This window comes from Sphaeramia orbicularis, chromosome 21 (genome assembly GCF_902148855.1).
Source record: "Sphaeramia orbicularis chromosome 21, fSphaOr1.1, whole genome shotgun sequence".
In the NCBI taxonomy this organism is placed as follows: Eukaryota; Metazoa; Chordata; class Actinopteri; order Kurtiformes; family Apogonidae; genus Sphaeramia; species Sphaeramia orbicularis.
The window spans coordinates 27,141,225-27,160,420 of NC_043977.1; the positions used below are offsets into that span (position 1 = coordinate 27,141,225).

A 19,196-nucleotide genomic window follows, 5' to 3' on the forward strand; every position below is an offset into this window, starting at 1 on the left:
CAATGTAAAAGTAAAGTATTGTATGAAGTTTAAAGATGTCAAAATCATGCACAAAGATGACCTCAAAAGTAAAATCGGTGGAAATGTTGCTCAGAACTAGACACAACGTGCTTTGTGGGGGAAAAGATATGATCCCAAGAGACAAAGATCAACATGAGGTGGTGGTGGATGCTGCCCTCAGTCCTGCACAGACTCCCGTGAACCCTCATAGTACTCGGTTTTTTCCTCTTGACACTCACTGCTGTCCTGTTAAGTGAGAAAAGAATGTTAAGATCCACTAGATGGCAGCAGAGACCTATTACTCATACTTTAAATCAAGAGATAGTTCTGAAATTTTAGACACAGGTACAACATTAAGTTATTAATTACATTGAATAAATGTTATAAAGCATTAATGAGTTGTAATACATTGTGAAAGGGCAATGTTAAGTTGTTGTTTGCCAAATAGTGGGTCTACATTTCTTACATTCCTTGATTAATGCATTACCAGCATTTAAACCAACATAAGCACATCTTAATACTCAAAAATCTTCCAGTACCCCGCCCCTGAAGGGGAGGCAAGGGATATTATTTTTGGTTCGGTTTGGTTTGTTTGGTTTTTTTGTTTGTTTGTTAACACTCTAGCAGCAAAACTACTGTTTGAATTCTTACCAAGTTGGGTTTATTGGGTTTATAGATTGCCAGTGACCCAGAATAGATCTGATTACAAAAAGTAGGTCAAAGTTAAAAATTTTTTATGATTTTTTTAAAGTCTTTTTTTCCCCAATTTACTTATAATGGGCGAAATTTGAAATGTCCGTAGCGGCAAAACTATTGGTTGAATTCATACCAAATTGGGTTTACAAATTGCCAGTGATGTAGAATAGATGTCATTACATTTTGGGAAAAGTAGGTCAAAGTTCAAATTTTTTAATGAACTTTTTTGTTACATTTTTTTTCCCATTTACTTATGATGGGGGAAATTTCAAATGTCTATTAAAAACATCAATTTTGCTTCAATTTACTTCAAACTTGGCACATATACAGGGTGTCCCATAAGTCTCCATACATAGGAAAAATAAACGTTTCTTGACATAAACCATTTTTATTTATATAATATGCTCTATATGACTGCCATTTTGTCGGAAACACATTTCAATGCATGTCCTCCACTGCTGAAGAACTATAAAGAAGAAATATAAAGAAATACATGTTAGAACCATGGAATGTATTATGTCTCCTATGTATGGAGACTTATGGGACACTCTGTATAGAGGCAATTGATATACTGACATCACCACACGCATAAACATGATGATATCAACTGGATCCATGCTAAAATGACCTACAATATTTGTGATGTAGTGCTTTATAAATTTTAAATATAACCCCTTTAAATGATTCGTTCTCTGAGAGTGACATTAACATTAACATCTAGTTTAGATGCACATACATAAGCACATCTTAATATTCAAATATGTTTAATTTGGTCTGTTATAGTACGTGAAACTCACAGATTCTTATACCAAAGGTTTAACTCTTCTCCTCAGTTTATCACTGGATGATGATGTTGTCATTACTATTTACATTGAGGATCCCAGTTACAGATGGTTGTAAGTCATTAGTAAATGGCCTCATATGTGACTGACACAAGGAGAAGATAAACTAAGATAAGCAACTGAGAACAGAGGAGATAGATAAGAAGTGCAGCTGTAAGTTGATCTTGTTAAATAGTGAGCCTGAATTATGTATAAAGTCTTTATAATTATTGATTAATGGCTATTAGTTTACAACCTGATTATGAACCACTGATAAATACTTAATGAAAAAAGTGGTCCAAAGATATTCCGATTTACTGTTTCAAGATTTTCTTTTCATGTGAGCCATTCAGGTAAAAAAAAAAAAAATGAATTTGTATACAGTGATGACTCACACTTAGGAAGGATGAGGAAGAAGATGATGAAGAGGGCGGTGGAACTCGGACTGGGGGGGCATTGGCCTTTGCCTTCTCAGCCAGCCATCTTTTCAACTTTTGATCTGTAAGATGTTTTTAAAAAAAAAAAAAAGCCAAACTCATCCTGTCCCACCTGTAAAACCAGATATATACAGTGTGTCTAATATGCATATAGACTTACTGTGCTTCTTGGAGTGGTGGACAGCCTTGTAAGACGCGAGCATAGCAAAAGGATGGTAGGAAAGAGTGAAGGGATACACAATTGCACCCTAGGGTTGGGAAGAAAATGTGTAATTGTCGTTTTTTTATTACAAGAATTATGCAAGAGTTATTAGTTTCTAAACATAAGTGTGGAATATGACCTTAGATTGATGGTTGGGGTATGATGTAGCTGGTTTACACTTGTACAGAGCCAGGATTTCCTCCACTGGTAGGCTATTCTGAAGCAGCAAAAGAAGTAAATGTTAACCCATGAAGACCCAGCGCTACTCATGCAGCAGTTCCAAATTAGTTTATTCTCTGTATTTATCTTTTCTCAAGTGATTCATTACCATTTTTTATGATATTATCCTCCGCATTTTGCAGTTTTTCAGTGAGAATCATGTATTTTCCTATATTTAATTCACTGATCATGTAAATGTTCATAAAAGCTCAGATTAAAGTTGAGGGCTATTATATCAGAAACAGAGAAAACTGAAAAAAAGTGAAGTTTTCAATAAAATATATCATTAACTGAACATAAACCCAGTGTGTCCATTCACTGCCATTGATCCAATTCCATGGGTTTTACTGGTGATGAAGATGACGATGTTTCCACATTCACTACTGAATATCCAAATGGGTCATATCTGATGACCATGAAAAAGATGACAAACTGTATTTTACACCAATTATTCACATGTGTTAACAGGATTAGTGCACAGGTGTCAAACATGCGGCCCGGGGGCTAAAACTGGCCTGCCAAAGTTTTCAATCTGGCCCGCGGGATGAATTTGCAAAGTGCAACTTAGGGCATCGAACTCAAAAATAATATCATAATAACCCATAAATAATGACAACACCAATTTTTTTCTCTTTGATTTAGTACAAAAAACATTAAATTATGAAAATATTTAAATTAAGAAACTATCCTTTAACAATAAAATGTGAATAACCTAAACAAATATGAACCACCTGAAACGTCTATAGAAAATTAAGTGCAATTTTAACAATATTTTGCCTGTTACTAAATGTTTTGTGCCTTTGTAGATCTGATCTGTAATGCATATGTAGCCTTTAAATGATAAGTGGAGGCATAACATTGATAAAATTGTATTTACATTTCTTAACAAATTTCATTTTTTAGGTTATTCACATCCTTTTTGTTTGGATAGTTTCTAAACGCAAATACTGGCATAACTGAATATTATTTTTTGCACTAAAACAATTTGGAGTTGTCTTTATTTATTGGCTATCATGCTATTATTTGAGTGGTCCGGCCCACTTCAGATTAAATTAGGCTGAATGTAGCCCCTGGAAGAAAATGAGTTTGACACCCCTGGATTAGTGGATCTATAGTTATTTAACCGTTTACATCAGTAGATGGTTTTGGTTGCCAGTAGCTGTTTGGGTCTTTATGGGTTAATAGCAAAAAAAAAGAAAACAGGGACTCAGAGGGCATTACCTGAAAGAAGTTTAGTTATTAAGCAATTTTTGCCCGCTCCAAGGCATTACAATAAACATTCACATTCTTTACTGTCCTACTATTCTTTACTCAAGCTACAATGAAAACATTCAAACTTTTTAAAAAAAATTAAGCAAAAGTTTAAGTAATGTCAGCAAAATATACTTCAAGCATAACAGTAAAAGCAGCGATGAATTGGTTCTTGTACCTGTGTTGTACTATTAAGTTTTGTTTGTTTGTTTTTAAATTAATGTTACCTCTGCATTAATGTGTATGTCCCATTTAAGCTACTTCATACAGTGTTTTAGAGTTTAAGCTAGAGAATTGCATCATATTCTATAAGATCATCATGTTTATAGTGTTGTTCTGTGGGAAAATATTTTGATTTTAAAGTTTAAAGTCAGTTCAGTTTCGTAACAATGACATAAGAGTTTATTTATTTTATGTGGAAGGTTTTTTTTAAACTCAACCCATAAAGCATAGGGGTCAAACATATGGCCCGTGGGCCAAAACCGGCCTCCCAAAGGGCCCAATCCGGGCCATGGGAATTTTTTTGAAATGCAAATATTACACTGAAGATATTAACAATCAAGGATGTTAAAATCTTTTTAGTCCATATTCCATATACAGACCAGTATGATCTAAAGCGGATCAGACCAGTAAAATACTATCATAATAACATATAAATAGTGACAACTCCATTTTTTTTTTGTTTAGTGTAAAAAATAAAATTCCATATCAATGTTGACATTTACACAAAATGAGAATAACCTGATCAAATATGAACAACTTATGTCTTAAGAGAAAGAAGTGCTATTTTAGCAATATTATACCTGTTACTAATTGTTTTGTGTCTATGTAGATGCATTACGATGTGTAAGTTGTAATGTACATGTGTAAATGATAAACGGAGGCATAATATTGTTAAAATTGCACTTATTTTGCTTAAGAAAGTTCAGGTTGTTCATTCCACATTTTGAAGGAAACTTTGTAGATGTAAACACTTTCAGAATTTAATTTGACTTTTTCACTGTTATGTTACTGGTCCGACCCACTTGAGATCATACTGGGCTGAATGTGACCTCTGAACTAAAAGGAGTTTGACACCTCTACCGTAAAGGAATACATCATCTTTCAATATATCACAAACATTACAGATCAAAACATTTGGAGAGACTGTGTATGGCTTTAATGAAAATAAACCTAACCCTGAAAAAGACCTAAAACTCTCAAATGTAGGGGGGTGTGGTGGGGTGGGGTGGGGGGTATTATGCAAGAGTACAGACTTTATTATCATTCATACTTACAACAACTACATAGAAGGAAGTTACATGAAGATTCTTGGGGGCATCTGAACTTAAACTCGTTTTGATCTGCTATCAAATATTGTGAATACCACAGCATTCCCAGTGTAAATAACACTTACCATAATAATCCCGGCAAAGGACGATAAGATCATAGCCTCCCGTTCTAGGCGGTTGGGGTACTGGGCACTGCCAGGGCTGCGCATTGTTCCACTGATACATATAAAGTATAAGATGAGTTAATGTACAGAACCCACTTTGAAACTCTGGATTCCAACACTCATTGCCTTCAGCTGGAGCTAACAGGTCAAGTTTGGATGTAATGATGTGTAAAAGGACAAACTTCTTACATGATATCTCTGTCAAGCACATACCGCCCCTCCTCCTTGTTCAACCACCAAAGAGCAACGTTAATGGCAAGATCATAATGAGCCTGTAAAAAAGTCAAACATAAATAATACAATGACATTAGCATTACATTACATCCACAATTTAAATATGTAAATATTTCATTTTTATTCCATATTTATGTCTTTATACGGGTGCCTCTATGAAACTAGTCCCTAAAAACAAGACATGGGGGCTAAAAATTCAAACCAGATGTAGACTAATGTTATGAAGCAAGTTTGGAAGCACTTTGGGTCTATTTTAAAAAGAAATGTTTACCGAGATAAAAGAGAAACTATTTTTCAGATAAAATACATTTTTATATTATTTTTACATTATTTTATTATTATTCTCATCCAAAAATCTGCATGTAACACGGTAAAAAGGACACGAAAATTACATGCTACTATTTTTTCAAATATCTTTTTATTCTCTCACAGGTACATTTTGGAAATCGAACTAATTATGCAAGGCAGAGTGTTTCACAAAAATGACCGCTGTTGCAAAATCACTCGCAATTTATATGTTTAAATTAGGGATTTCTGATATTGGCTTTTTTGCCAAAAAACGATATGCCGATATTGTCCAATGCTTAATTTCCGATTCCGATATCTACCGATACCGCTGCCGATATATGTGGGATATTCAACTAATTTTAGGTAACATCACATATCTCCTGTCATGGAATTAACACATCATGCCTAATTTCATTGTGATGCCCCATTGGATGCATTCTCAAATGCAACAAGGCTTTCAAAATGTAAACACCGTCCAAAGAATACATACTTTAACTTAAGTTGTGGAAAAAATGCCATATTTATTTATTTTCTCTTCCTCCCTCCATGAGTCTATTACAGTGTGGCAACTCTACTGTACAATGTTGAAAACTGCACATTTCTTTCAGCTACAAACAATGCTTTATTTATGCGTCAGTAAATGCCAGCGAAATCAAGGCATTATTTTATTGGTTTTAATGATAGGCAAAAAAAACCATAACGATATTCACTGATATTACATTTTTATGGCAATATCGGGCTGATAATATTGGTGGGCCGATATTATCGGACGTCCCTAGTTTAAATGAGCAGGTTCTGCATGCAACACCAGTGGACACGATGGGTTATGTACAAAACCTGGAATGAGACTGCAGATTCATGAAAAACCCACGTGTCAGCATTAGAAAAACCACTAGGATCATCAGATTTAACAGTGTCTTTTATTTATAGTGCTATATAAGACCATTTACAGCCATGTTTTCCAGATAAAATGCTCTGACACCTAGGCAGTTTTTCCTGCCCCAATTTTGGTCCTATTTTTGGCCCCAATATTTTATTAAAAATTACTTAATTTTGGGATGGCTTAAAGCAAGAGTATAATTTTTTTTTGCATATATCTGAGGTCATCATTAGGTACATCCTGGGAGGAAATATGTCTAAATTTCTCTTTTATTATTGGGTCTAAAAAAGCGGACAAAATGCCAGGTACCAAAATAAACCCAGTTTCATAGAGGCACCCATGTTTCATTTATCACTCCTTTATCTTATCTTATCTTATCTTATCTTATCTTATCTTATCTTATCTTATCTTATCTTATCTTATCTTATCTTATCTTATTTTACATCAAAATTACACAATATATTCATTGCACATCAGATAAACTGGAACTACAACACCTATTTCTACCTAAGATAATGTTTAATGACAGATTTTTTACCAAGTCATCCAACATTGTGGAGGTCCCTTTTCCCTTTGGATCGAAAGACTTTTCTCTAATTCTCTGCCCAATGTAGTCACCACTGCATGGATAAAGAAAACAGTCATATTTCCAAAAGTGCCATAAGAACCATATCACACATTTCAGGTTTGTTTCTGTTATAGCAAACTCACATAAGAGCCTCGACGTCTCTTTTCAGCTGCCTTGCTCCCATCTTCAGGGGGAATATTTTTCATCTATGACTCCTGAAAATATATTAGGAAACGTCAGGAAAGACTGCATTTAAAATAATATTAGAAAGGATGTTTTGCACTAATGTTTATATTCATTCATTCATTCATTCATTTTCTGAGCCTGCTTTATCCTCACTAGGGTCATGGGGGTTAATGTTTGTATTATAACACTGAATTGAGTATGAAAGGTTAGTCTATAGTTTATTTTACAGATGATACACATTTATTGACCCATTATTTAAGGATTCAACATGTTTTCAATAACACATGGATAATGTACAAGTTGTGATATGTATTTATAGTATGTAACCCATCAAAAGGACTAGTTTATCTATTAAACACATTGTTATGTGATGTGAAAATGGCAATAAAATGGTCAGAAATGTTTATGTCTGCTGTTAATTTATACATTTTTAAATAAGGGGTCACATACTCATATATACAAATACTGTACTATTACACGACCATATCATTCATATCACTGGACGATGAAATCCGGTCTATTTCAAGTAATAAGTTCCCTCTCTGCAGCAAACTGTATGGTTACATGCAAAGAAGTACTTTTATTGTAAATGATACTAAGTTAAGGTGCAAACACTTTAGCTGAACTGAAGGACAATTTGTTTTTGTTTTTTACACATAACAAGGCTTATGTATTTTTATCCATAGTTGTCCGTTATTCCCTGAATTCAAACTTGTCATCTGTGACCAAAAAATAGATAAAAAAATACAGTATGTAAGAGGTTGTCAGTGATATTGTAAATACAAAAAGATGTCCTATTAATTCTGAAAGAGGTTAATCTACTGCTAATGATGTAGAGCAGTGTAGTCGTGAATTTGATAGCTTGTTGAGACCTCACAGAGATCAAGATAAGAGACTGACAAGATAATCTAGTCAGACAAGAAGGAAAAAAAAACAGATCCTGTAACCTCGGCCTTAAAAAGTGTTCTTCCACATCTCATAATATCATCATTTCTATTAAAATATTATGGCGATGCAGAAATGGCAGTCAAAATGTTTCATTAGAAATGCATATGCATAGATTCATTAGATTTTTCCTATATATAAATCATCTGATATGATAATGATAAACTTTATTTTGAACATACAGTAAGTAGGAAGAAAATATAAAGGTGGACAAAAAGGCAAAGAGCAATTACTAATTTAAATGTAATGCTCAATAAGTAAACCAAAAAAAAAAAAAAACAAAAAAAAGTCACACAATGTACGACTCTTTATTGTGGCTCTTTAACACTTAATGTCTAAAATGTGTTTTGTAAATTAGGTTACAATGGTACATCTATCTTAAAAAAACATTTGATAACTGTCATAAAACGATACTCATATTGTAGACAAGTCTAAATCCTGTCTGTTTCATGTATTAAGATCCTTTGTTGCAGGTAACTTTTGGGACATACAGTTAATTATTCCATAAATGTCACTAAGTCAAGCGACTGACAATGTAGCTGAGCTTAAAGGGTTTTATTTTTTTCACACACAATAGGAGCCTGTTGCTTTCTCCCATACACTGAATCATCAGTAAACACAATCATCTACTAGTATTGTACAGTTGCGGAAAAATAATTATACCACCCCGTTTTCTTCAATTTCTTGTTCATTTTAATGCCTAGTACAACTAAAGGTACATTTGTTTGGACAAATATAATAACAACAAAAATAGCTCATAAGAGTTTAATTTCAGAGCTGATATCTATCCATTTTCCATGGTTTTCTCGATAATAACCAAAATCACTTCAGTTCTTGCATCAATAGCTATGGCACTATACTGCCAAAAACAATGCTTTTAGGTATTCCATGTTTTCTTTTCTGTCTGTTTTAGTCACATGATACACACAGGAGTTAGTACTTGACTGCACAACCATTGTTTTTGATGGTCTAATAATTTTTTCCATGACTACATAAGTGTTTGTCTCTAATGTTATAAAAACAAAAAGGTGCTCTGTAGTTCACTCTGGAAGGGGTGAATCTACTGCTAATGATGTTGACTGGTGTAGTCATGAATTTGATACCTGACTGAGACCCCACAGAGACCAAGATAAGAGACCAGAACATAAAGTACTCAGTAACACAACCCTGCTTGACAATATATTATACAGAAAAGTAAAAAAAAAAAAAAAAAAAAAAAGATTGGGGGGAAAGCTGCAGAGAAAATCCAACCAAGAGAAACAACCTCTTCTGTGCAATGGCATTTTAATAGAATTAGAAACAGCACATTGTTTAAAAAGTTAACATGCTGTACTCACCAACAATAGTGTACAACTGCAAACTGCTGCAAGCCTTAGTTCACATGACAATATAAAAATCATAAACATTGCTTGCTGCTGCCATGCTGGACTGAATCTGGTAACCTTTCTGAGGAACACAAGCCTTAAACAGCGATGCGGAACCAAGAGGACAGTCTTCTCAGGTGAACAGTCCAGACTGAATAATTTATGACCGACCTCCCGTCAATCTCCCCAACAATTAGTAACACCACGTCACTGGGAAACACACAGTACCATGGTCATAGATGAACGTAGAAGCATTCAGTCTCTCCAGTCTGTATAACAATGATGCCAACAAACATGTCTGAGGTTGAATTAAAAACACCAACAGAACTTTATTTAAAAACTTTCATTAGTCAACAACTTCAGATAAAAAGAAAAATTATAAGTGATATAAAATACACGTTCATGTACTGTATATCAATCCCACAGTGATTAATCCAAATTCTGCGTTGCTGTCGTCTTCTTCTGCTGCCTCTTCTTCTTGTCCTTAAACACTGGAGAGTTCAGAAACATACCGTCTGTGAATTTGTCTCCACGCCTCATTTTGCTGTAGCACATTAAAAAAAACATACAATAAATTGCTATGTACTTTTCACATGTATGCATCTTTGGTTTTTACTTAGTTTTTTGAATGCTTTTAAATAATGGTCCAATGTGTAAAATTTCAGGGACTTGAAGGAACCAAAATGGCAGATAATATTCATAATTACGGTTTCATTAGTATAATCACCTGAAAATGTGAATTGAGTTTGTTAAATTAGATAGAGCAATTCATAACTAATAGGAGTTAGTCACTTTTAACAGTCTGCTACAATGTTTCCACTTCAGCTCAGAAGTGACTTTTACCAGTTTATACAGGGTGGGGAAGCAAAATTTACAATGAACATTTAGTTGTTTTTTCTCAGCAGGCACTACGTCAATTGTTTTGAAACCAAACATATATTGATGTCACAATCATACCTAACACTATTATCCATACCTTTTCAGAAACTTTTGCCCATATGAGTAATCAGGAAAGCAAATGTCAAAGAGTGTGTGATTTGCTGAATGCACTCGTCACACCAAAGGAGATTTCAAAAATAGTTGGAGTGTCCATAAAGACTGTTTATAATGTAAAGAAGAGAATGACTATGAGCAAAACTATTACGAGAAAGTCTGGAAGTGGAGGAAGCAACAAAAAACGTGCCCAAGCTTTTATTAAAGCTCTCAAATCCAAAATCCTAAAGGATCCAACCAAATCCATGAGAAAAATGGCAATTGAACTTGAGGTAGACAACAAGACCGTTAGAAATGCAGTAAAATATGATTTGAAGTTAAAATCTTACACAAGAACACCAAAACACTTGTTGACAACAGCAACAAATCCAACTTTAGCAATTTTTGGGAATCATGTTTATGGCTGCCTTCTAGCCCAGATCTAAACCCTCTGGATTATGCTATTTGGGGCGTTTTAGAACATGCTACCAATAGAACATCACACAGCAATGTCGACTTTTTTAAAGATACTATTATAGAATGGGAGAAGTTGTCACCCGAATATTTGAGGAACACTTGTGCAAGTTTCAGGAAGCGTGTGAAGGCAGTTATTGAGAAAGAAGGAGGACACATAGAATAAAAACATTTTCTATTATGTAAATTTTCTTGTGGCAAATAAATTCTCATGACTTTCAATAAACTAATTGGTCATACACTGTCTTTCAATCCCTGCCTCAGAATATTGTAAATTTTGCTTCCCCACCCTGTAATAGGTGGCATTCAGTGTTAAGGCATAATAATTACCCTGCCCCCGCAGGGGAGGCAAGGGGTATTGTTTTTGGTTTGGTTTGTTTCTTTGTTTGTTTGTTAACACTCTAGCAGCAAAACTATTGAGTGAATTCATAACAAATTTGGTTTATAGATTGCTAGTGACCCAGAATACGTGTCGTTACATTTTGGGAAAAGTAGGTCAAAGTTTAAATTTTTTATGACTTTTTTTTAACACCCCCCCATTTATTTTAAATGGGGGAAATTTTCACATGTCTGTAGCAGCAAAACTATTGGTTGAATTCATACCAAAATGACTTTATTGATTGCAAGTGACCCAGAATAGATCTCATTACATTTTGGTAACAGTAGGTCAAAGTTCAAATTTTTTAGGAATTTTAAAAATATTCCTGTTTACTTATAATTGGCGAAATATGTGTGACGGGTGGGGTCTGTTGTGCCTGGTACCACTTGTTCATATTAATATGCAAATATCCTTTAAAACAAAAGTGAAAAAAATTAGATTTGATAAAACAAACACTGACTGTAATGGAGTACTTTACAATTACAGTAGTTCAGGGTAAGACCCGAGTCGTGCAATCTTCAACTCCACCACTAGATGTCACTAAACATTACACACTGAACCTTTAACACTGACATGGAGTTGTTGGTTTAAAGACTGGTTAATCTCACCAGTTTAGAGAGGGCTCCTTGTAACTGACAACGTCTTTTCGTCTTCTTGTTCTTCCTCCATTTATACTATCTGGGGTTGTGATGGTGTTGGTCAGTGAGGTTAAAACTCTTCCTGCAGAAACACAAAAGAAACAAAACGCCACTGTCAGGCCACATAAATACATGTAGTTGTCCATGACAAGCTGATTCTTTGGATTTCATATCCCGCTGTTGTGTTACAATTAAATGTAAAAGTCATGCAATGCAGCTAATTCATGTACAATATAAAGCTTTAACATTGCTCAACAAAAGAGGGACTAATACCCAGAGCTAAGCCAGAGGCAAAACCTTAGTCCAATGCCAAGCTCTACATTGTATTGTTCATTGTGGATTTAATAGCTTATATTTTTTTAGCTGCAGGATAGTTTTAGCCTATGAAACTCTGCTGCAGACCAAACATGTCAAAAAAGTAAAATAAAAGTGACACCAGATACTTTGCGATCTTAAATAATGAAAACCAAATGCGATACAATACCTGGAGAGGCTTTCGTTGTGTTAATGTTAGACTTCTCAGTCTCTTCCATCTTGCTTGTTGTCTCTCTCCTGGGAGTACAGAGCACTGATCCCATCCCCATGTCGGCAGCACTGACATCTAAGGCCGTCCATGGTGGCATCTCATCAGTCAGAAGGTCTCCCAGATTCACATGAACTTCCTCAGTGGCTTCTACAGTGCGACTAGAGGAGGTTGAAATATTTGTTGTCTTTGTTGGTGAAACGCTGTCTAAAGAAATATGACTGGGCAAAAAAAATGTCTCCGTTAGATTTTGAGGTGACCACAGATCGAACGTCTTTCTACACTGTTGTTTCACTGTTTCACTGTTACAATTCAACCTGGACTTTCTTTCATTAACACCTGCAAAGATTTCATCCTCTTCACTGATGGTAGACTGTGACTCAGCTGCTTGCAAAACATGTAGTTGATCTTCACCAGTTATGGGAGTATATGTGAAACTGCTGCCTTGAAGATGTGAACTATCACTGAATTCTACGAGATCGCCCTTGCCATTATCAGATCTCAATCCTTTGTTGCTACGGCTACCTTTCTTATTCTTTTTCCTTTCAGTGGAGTCCTCCTTCTGCACTGCTTTCTTCTTGGCGGATCGACTAGTTTCTGCTCTCCTGGCTTTTTTTGGTTTCTGAATTTCTGTAAAGGGAGTGGGAGACCCTTGATCCTCCGCTTGTTCCTCATGGTTCATGTCATCCGGAAAGCTTTCGCTATCCTGAGTGGTCACCCAAGGACGCTTAGATGAACCTTCAATAATCTTATCACTGTGAGGGCATGATTCCGGTTGCTGTCTAGCACTTGTTGATTTTTCTGCCTCACTACTGGCATCTCCTTTAGTTGTTACTTTATCTGATGAGGGGCTCTCTCTGATTACAAACGTTTCTCTGCATTTTGATTTCTGATTTCCACCAGGATTTGCAGCTGTTAACATTTTTCTCATCTGTTTATTGTCAATAAGGGAAAGACACTCTACTTGTTCTGACTCTGAAATTGTTACGTTATCACAAAAAATAGACTGTTCTGGTGACCTGAGCTCATCTTGGTTTTGGCAGGGTTTGTATGTTCCTCTCACTTCATTATTAACCGATTCCAAATTGGTCCAGTTACTCTCACTGTAACTTTCATGAGATGGCAATGATGAGATGACAAAAGTTTTCCTGTTAACTGAAGAAACCCTCCTTCCTTTAGTTTTGGGCATTCTGTAGTTGATTTTTGACCTTCCATCTTCTGAAATGTTTTCCTGTGGTTGTAATGTTATATTTCTGCTGACTTCAGCAGAGTGACTTTTATCCCTGAAGTAATCGTCCATGTCCAGTATGACACGGTCACAAGATGTTGTGTTTGACTTGGTAGAATTGCAGGATTTTGATTTGTCCTCCTCCATTTTGTGCCAGTTGTTAGCTTCAGAGTTGTTAAAAGTATGGGCCAATTGCAAATTGGTCCGGATGCTCTCAATGTTCTGATCATGAAATGGCGAAGGTGATATAACAAACGTTTTTCTTATGACCGAAGACAGCCTCTTACCCTTGTTCTTTGACCTCCGACAGTTAATTTTAGACCTTGCTTCTTCTGAAATGGTCTCCTGTGGTTGTAGAATTGCATTTTGGTCAGTCTCCATAAGTTGATTGTTATCAAGCCCCACATAATCATCAAGGCCTGGTAAGACAAAGTCACAAGACCCTGTGTTTGAGGTGGTATTATCACAGGGTTTTGATTTGTCCTTGTCCTTTGTCATTTTCTGATAGTTTCCTTCCTGAGATTTGTTCAATTTGGGTATGCGGGAGATAACAGCGCTCATGTTTGCTGTTTTAGTGGGCTCATAATCATTAACCTCTGGGTCTCTAAAATTCTCCTGTACCTTGATATCTGTTTGTGGTATAATGTCAGTAGACATATCTGCAGACTTCTTGTTTTGTAGATCTTTAGTTACATTTGTTCTTGTTTTTTCCTTATTTTTCTTACTTTTCGATTTATCAGTGTGTCCTGGTTTTTTGGTTTTGCTTTGCACAGTAATTATCTCAGTAATGTTACTTGCAGTCGTCTCCATTGTGGCATTAAGAAGCACAGTCTTCTCTTGTATGTTACACTGCTCTGGTTCATCAGAAACAGATGGGTTGGACTTTTCACACATGTTCTCAAACGATGTGGTTTGATCATTCAAAAGCCAGTTGACTGAGGTCATATCATATCCAGACTGAGAGAACTTCATCGAAAGCCTCTCTACATCATCCTTGAGATTGCAAGAAGTGCGGGATATTCCTATCAGAACAGGCTGTACTGATTGACTTGAGCGTCTTTTCTCATCACATGTGTTATCTGTGGGGGGAAAAAATAGTAAAATATAACAACTGATTTTATCACTCAGTATTAACTCACTATTTTCAGCCCCTACCACTGTATATACCTGTGAAACTTCTAGATTTCCTCCCTGCACTGACAATATTCTCAGTCAGTTTTTTGTCAGGGGGCATCAGTTTGGTTGGAGACAACAAATCTCTCAACATTTCTGGCTGAGAAGGTAATTGATCTGTGAAACTAAATGGGAGATAAGGAAAGAATATTTAGATGACAAAAAATTTGATTTACAGAAGGGTAAAGAATAAAAATGTTACTTATTAGACATGCAGTACATGAACAAGCACAGTAGTATTTGCTTACCCTCCAGTTGGAAGATTTTCATCACTAATGTCATTGGTGACGGTCTTGCAGTCTTCAGATAATTTATGGAAATCCTATAATACATACAGTCAAACAGATTATTTATAGGGTTGTTGGGATTTCTTTTGTTTCTACATCCTGGAACATAGTGTTACATAGGTTACAACTGAAATGTAAGAGGCAACATATCACAAGTCAACAGGTTTAAAAACATAACAAGTAATTTAAATATTTTATTTACTTCAATTGTGGAATGTCAATTTTGATTACTTTTCTACCAAATGTTTAACATCAAAGATAATATGTACAATACTCTCAGGGTTGGTGGTATGTCATGTCATAACATATCCAGGTTTCATTTTCTGCCTATATTGTTCACCTTCGCATGACACCAAAATCAATATGTCACTCTATACAGCATGTGTTAATTGTTTCTGAAAGGTATTCTCACACTGTCCGAAGAGAAAAGGTCAGCCACCATGTCCAAGTGATGCAACGTGTTGCTATGGAGATCTTTCAAGATCAAGAGCTGTGAGAGAACAATAAAATAATAGGCAGTGAATAAAATCAGATATCACATAAAAAGTGCATGAAAGCATGCAGTACATTTGCAGGGTGATATGACAACTTCCTGAGCTATAGACTCACATGTGCTTGAGTAATTATTGAGTTTTTTTGTTGTTTTTTTAACTTGTAATGCCTAGGCCCATCATAGAGTCAGATATTGCTTCAGTTAACCCTGATGGTAAGTATCAAATCAAATCTTATAAAGAAAAACATGCACAACATTACATCCTGTGGACAAAAATATTAGTCTCTAGTGGCCTAACAAACCCACCAGTTTCCTGTGCTTGTATTTTCTGGTGGCCAACTCAAAACATAGACCTTCCACTTGTTTTTGCAGGTATACAACCTCCTTTTCCAGCTGCCTGCTTCTTTCTCTCTGGGCTGCTAAGGCAACAGCCAAAGCTTTGTTGTTGGTCTTCAGTGAGACTTTGAAGAATGAGGAGGTGTCTGGTGTGGATAAAAGAAAAAAATATATATGTTTATTCATAACAGAAGAAATACTTTGCATTGTCTCTTTATTTGGAAAAACGCCAAAGCAATAAAAAGATTAGGATCACATTGATGTTGCACAAGATAAGGCAGAAGGTTATAAGAAAATTCATGTACATATTTACATCCTTAACTTGAGTAAAAGCGCAAGTACCACACTGTGAAATTACAAAGTAAACACAAGCTGTGAATTAACATTCTCACTTGAGAGAAAACATTTAATAATTATCATCCAACTGTATTTGAAAAGTAAATGTGCAGTCAAATGATCTCTTTCAGTTCTTTACCATTACATATGATGGTGTTCCATTAACGTGCACGTTGCGTTTTACTGCTGTTTAAGGAGGGCTAGATTTTGTTTTAACAACTTTACAAGATGTGAATGATTTAATATAGAGCAATGAATAATATCTTCTCAATGTAAGCACTATAAGTATAAAACTGTGTAAAAATGTGAATATAAACGAGTGACAAACTCACTGAGCATTTTATTTTTAATCTTTGACGCTGCAGCTGAAGCCTGCGTTGATGCCTTTAAGGGGGTCATTTTCCTTAAAGGCAACATCATCAGATGAACATGAATTCTGGCTTGAGATAAATTGATGTCCTGAAAGAAAACACACACAAAAATGTTGAACCTGACCGTTTTAAACCATTCCACCAGGCTGTAATAGAGCGGTCCAACGCTGTCTTCTATTGTTACTGTCCTAGTGTTAACTTTGTGAAACCAGGCTAGCCACAGCAACGCTTCAATATGTTGTATATCCATCAGTATACCATCAGTATATATCTATACCAGAGTGTAATGAACACAGAACTGAAGAAGTCTCTTGCATGGGAGACGAAACGTTTTCAAAAGAGCTAAACCAGAACAGTTGAACCGAGACGAACTACCAAGAAGAACGACGACCTGGACAAATGAGAACCTACACACGTATGTTAACTGGTGTTACTTTGTTTTTGAAGTTGAACTAAAGTACACATTAACCAGCGGTAGGCTCCGACTGTAGTTCGACAAACACATATCTGTGAAATTCCCAAAAACCTTTCTTTGAACTCACCACTTCTCCTTATCCTTTCCGTTACTGCATATTCTCTTTCGAATACAAATAAAGTGGCCGCCTCGTTTCTGCGGCTGCGCGGGATTTGTAATTTTTTTTTTTTCCCCCCCGTCGTAAGTCTTATGAGGAAAAATTTAAGTGACTTCGAGAAGCATTGCCCCCAAAATGTTGTGTTATTCTGGGATTATGACCACTTTCACATTATTTTTTTTTATCACAGAATCACGGATTAAATCTAAGCAGAACAATTCAAAGAAGATCCGAAGATGTTAAGATGCTTTGTGCGGCCTGACAGTCTAACCCAGGGCTAAAATTTCTCTCTCTCTCTCTCACTCTCTGTCTGTCTGTCTTTATGAATATAACATTTTGACAAAACTAAAACATTTAACCCTTTCATGCACGAATTATGAGAACCTTAATCAAATTTTTTTCCCTGAGTTTTTTTTATTCCTCTTTAGGCATGAAAAAAACAATGTGACTGAAAACTTTCTTCTGAAAAATAAATAAATAAAATAAAAATAATTAAAAAAAAAAAAAAAAAAAAAACATTTAAAAAATACATTAAAAAAATAACGGAAAAAAAAATCTTATGAACCTATTTTTCATGAAGTTGCAAAAATGTCCACTCAACTGGACACCATGCGTTTAATTTTTGACGCACAGAAACATGTATTTACTGATAAATTGTGTGAAAACTATGGGTAACGCTTGTGATTCTGGGGGTTTATGCTCAGGAGAGATCTACATGTTACCAATTCATGTCAGAAAAGATATGTAGTGTCTTAAAACGTTGATAAACATACGTGTAAAAAAAAAAAAAAAAAAAAAAGAACATCAAAATCCATGAATATACAAGAAAACAGCTGTAGGATAGCTGTCCACTGTAGTGACCAGTATGCATGAAAGGGTTAATTATTATGAATTTAGAATAAATTGGATGCATCAACGATAAATATATGAATCTGGATATTGTGCATTGACAACTTATTGTGTTTGAATCATGATATAAAATGTATCCCTATTTGTTTTATTTAACACGTCCAGGGTGTAACCCCCTTTGGGATAGGCTCTAGCATCCCCTCGACCCTCTCGCAGTAGGGATGAGGTCTTACTGGTGCCAGTGGCTTGTTTCCAGTGGCTGTGGTACTGCTGCCACTGTTCTATTGGTACTGAGCAGTTTACAATGGCAGGTGCATCATACGACTATACGGACGTTCAAGCCAGGCATGAAGTCAATCTGTTTGTTACCTCCGCCAAGGAGGTTATGTTTTTGCCAGGGTTTGTTTGTTTGTTTGTTTGTTTGTTTGTTTATTTGTCTGTCTGTTTGTTTGTCTGTCCGTTAGTGTGCAACATAACTCAAAAAGTTATGGACAGATTTGGATGAAATTTTCAGGGTTTGTTGGAAATGGGAAATGGAAGAAATGATTAAATTTTGGTGGTGATCGGGGAGGGGGGGGGCCCACGGGGGGGGGGGGGGGGGGGGGGGGGCACTGTCCGTTAGTGTGCAACATAACTCAAAAAGTTATGGACAGATTTGGATGAAATTTTCAGGGTTTGTTGGAAATGGGATAACGAAGAAATGATTAAATTTTGGTGGTATTCGGGGGCGGGGGGGCCCACTGATCAGCCTTGGCGGAGGTCTGCGCTCTCCGAGTGCTTCTAGTTGGTTATGGAATGGGAGTCAGGCTAATAATGCAGACCTAAGTTTGTTCGTGAATATAGACCACATTTTATTGAAACGAGTACTTTTGAGACTGAGATCGGACATTTTTTCCACTGAAATTTCATTAAATTAAGATTTTTTTTTAATGATACAACTTTATTCCCTCAATATTATGACTTTTATTCTCAACATATCACGACTTTATTCTCGTAAAAATATGACTTTTTGTATTCGACTTTATTCTCATGAAAATAC

At 35.6% G+C, this 19,196-nt stretch overlaps 2 protein-coding genes across 3 annotated transcripts; both read right to left on the reverse strand.

Annotated features, from left to right (window-relative positions):
* Positions 1–177: 177 nt before the first annotated feature.
* On the reverse strand, positions 178–7,215 carry LOC115412984 (uncharacterized protein C2orf80-like). The gene is made up of 8 exons (XM_030125688.1): positions 7,175–7,215; positions 7,002–7,083; positions 5,251–5,333; positions 5,023–5,113; positions 2,296–2,373; positions 2,115–2,202; positions 1,913–2,016; positions 178–246 (listed from the first exon to the last, which is right to left on the reverse strand). Exons 1-8 carry the CDS (start codon positions 7,213–7,215, stop codon positions 178–180), a joined length of 636 nt encoding a protein of 211 aa, XP_029981548.1.
* Positions 7,216–9,437: 2,222 nt separating this feature from the next.
* Positions 9,438–17,330, reverse strand: LOC115411868 (shugoshin 2-like). Of its 2 annotated transcripts, none has more exons than XM_030124102.1 (9): positions 17,279–17,330; positions 16,698–16,824; positions 16,000–16,175; positions 15,613–15,690; positions 15,162–15,235; positions 14,908–15,038; positions 12,474–14,819; positions 11,960–12,071; positions 9,438–10,017 (listed from the first exon to the last, which is right to left on the reverse strand). In XM_030124102.1, exons 2-9 carry the CDS (start codon positions 16,783–16,785, stop codon positions 10,011–10,013), a joined length of 3,012 nt encoding a protein of 1,003 aa, XP_029979962.1. In that variant the 5' UTR covers positions 16,786–16,824; positions 17,279–17,330; the 3' UTR covers positions 9,438–10,010. The 2 variants fall into 2 exon arrangements, with proteins under 2 accessions (XP_029979962.1, XP_029979960.1); XM_030124100.1 differs by having other exon boundaries at positions 9,438–10,070.
* Positions 17,331–19,196: the final 1,866 nt, after the last annotated feature.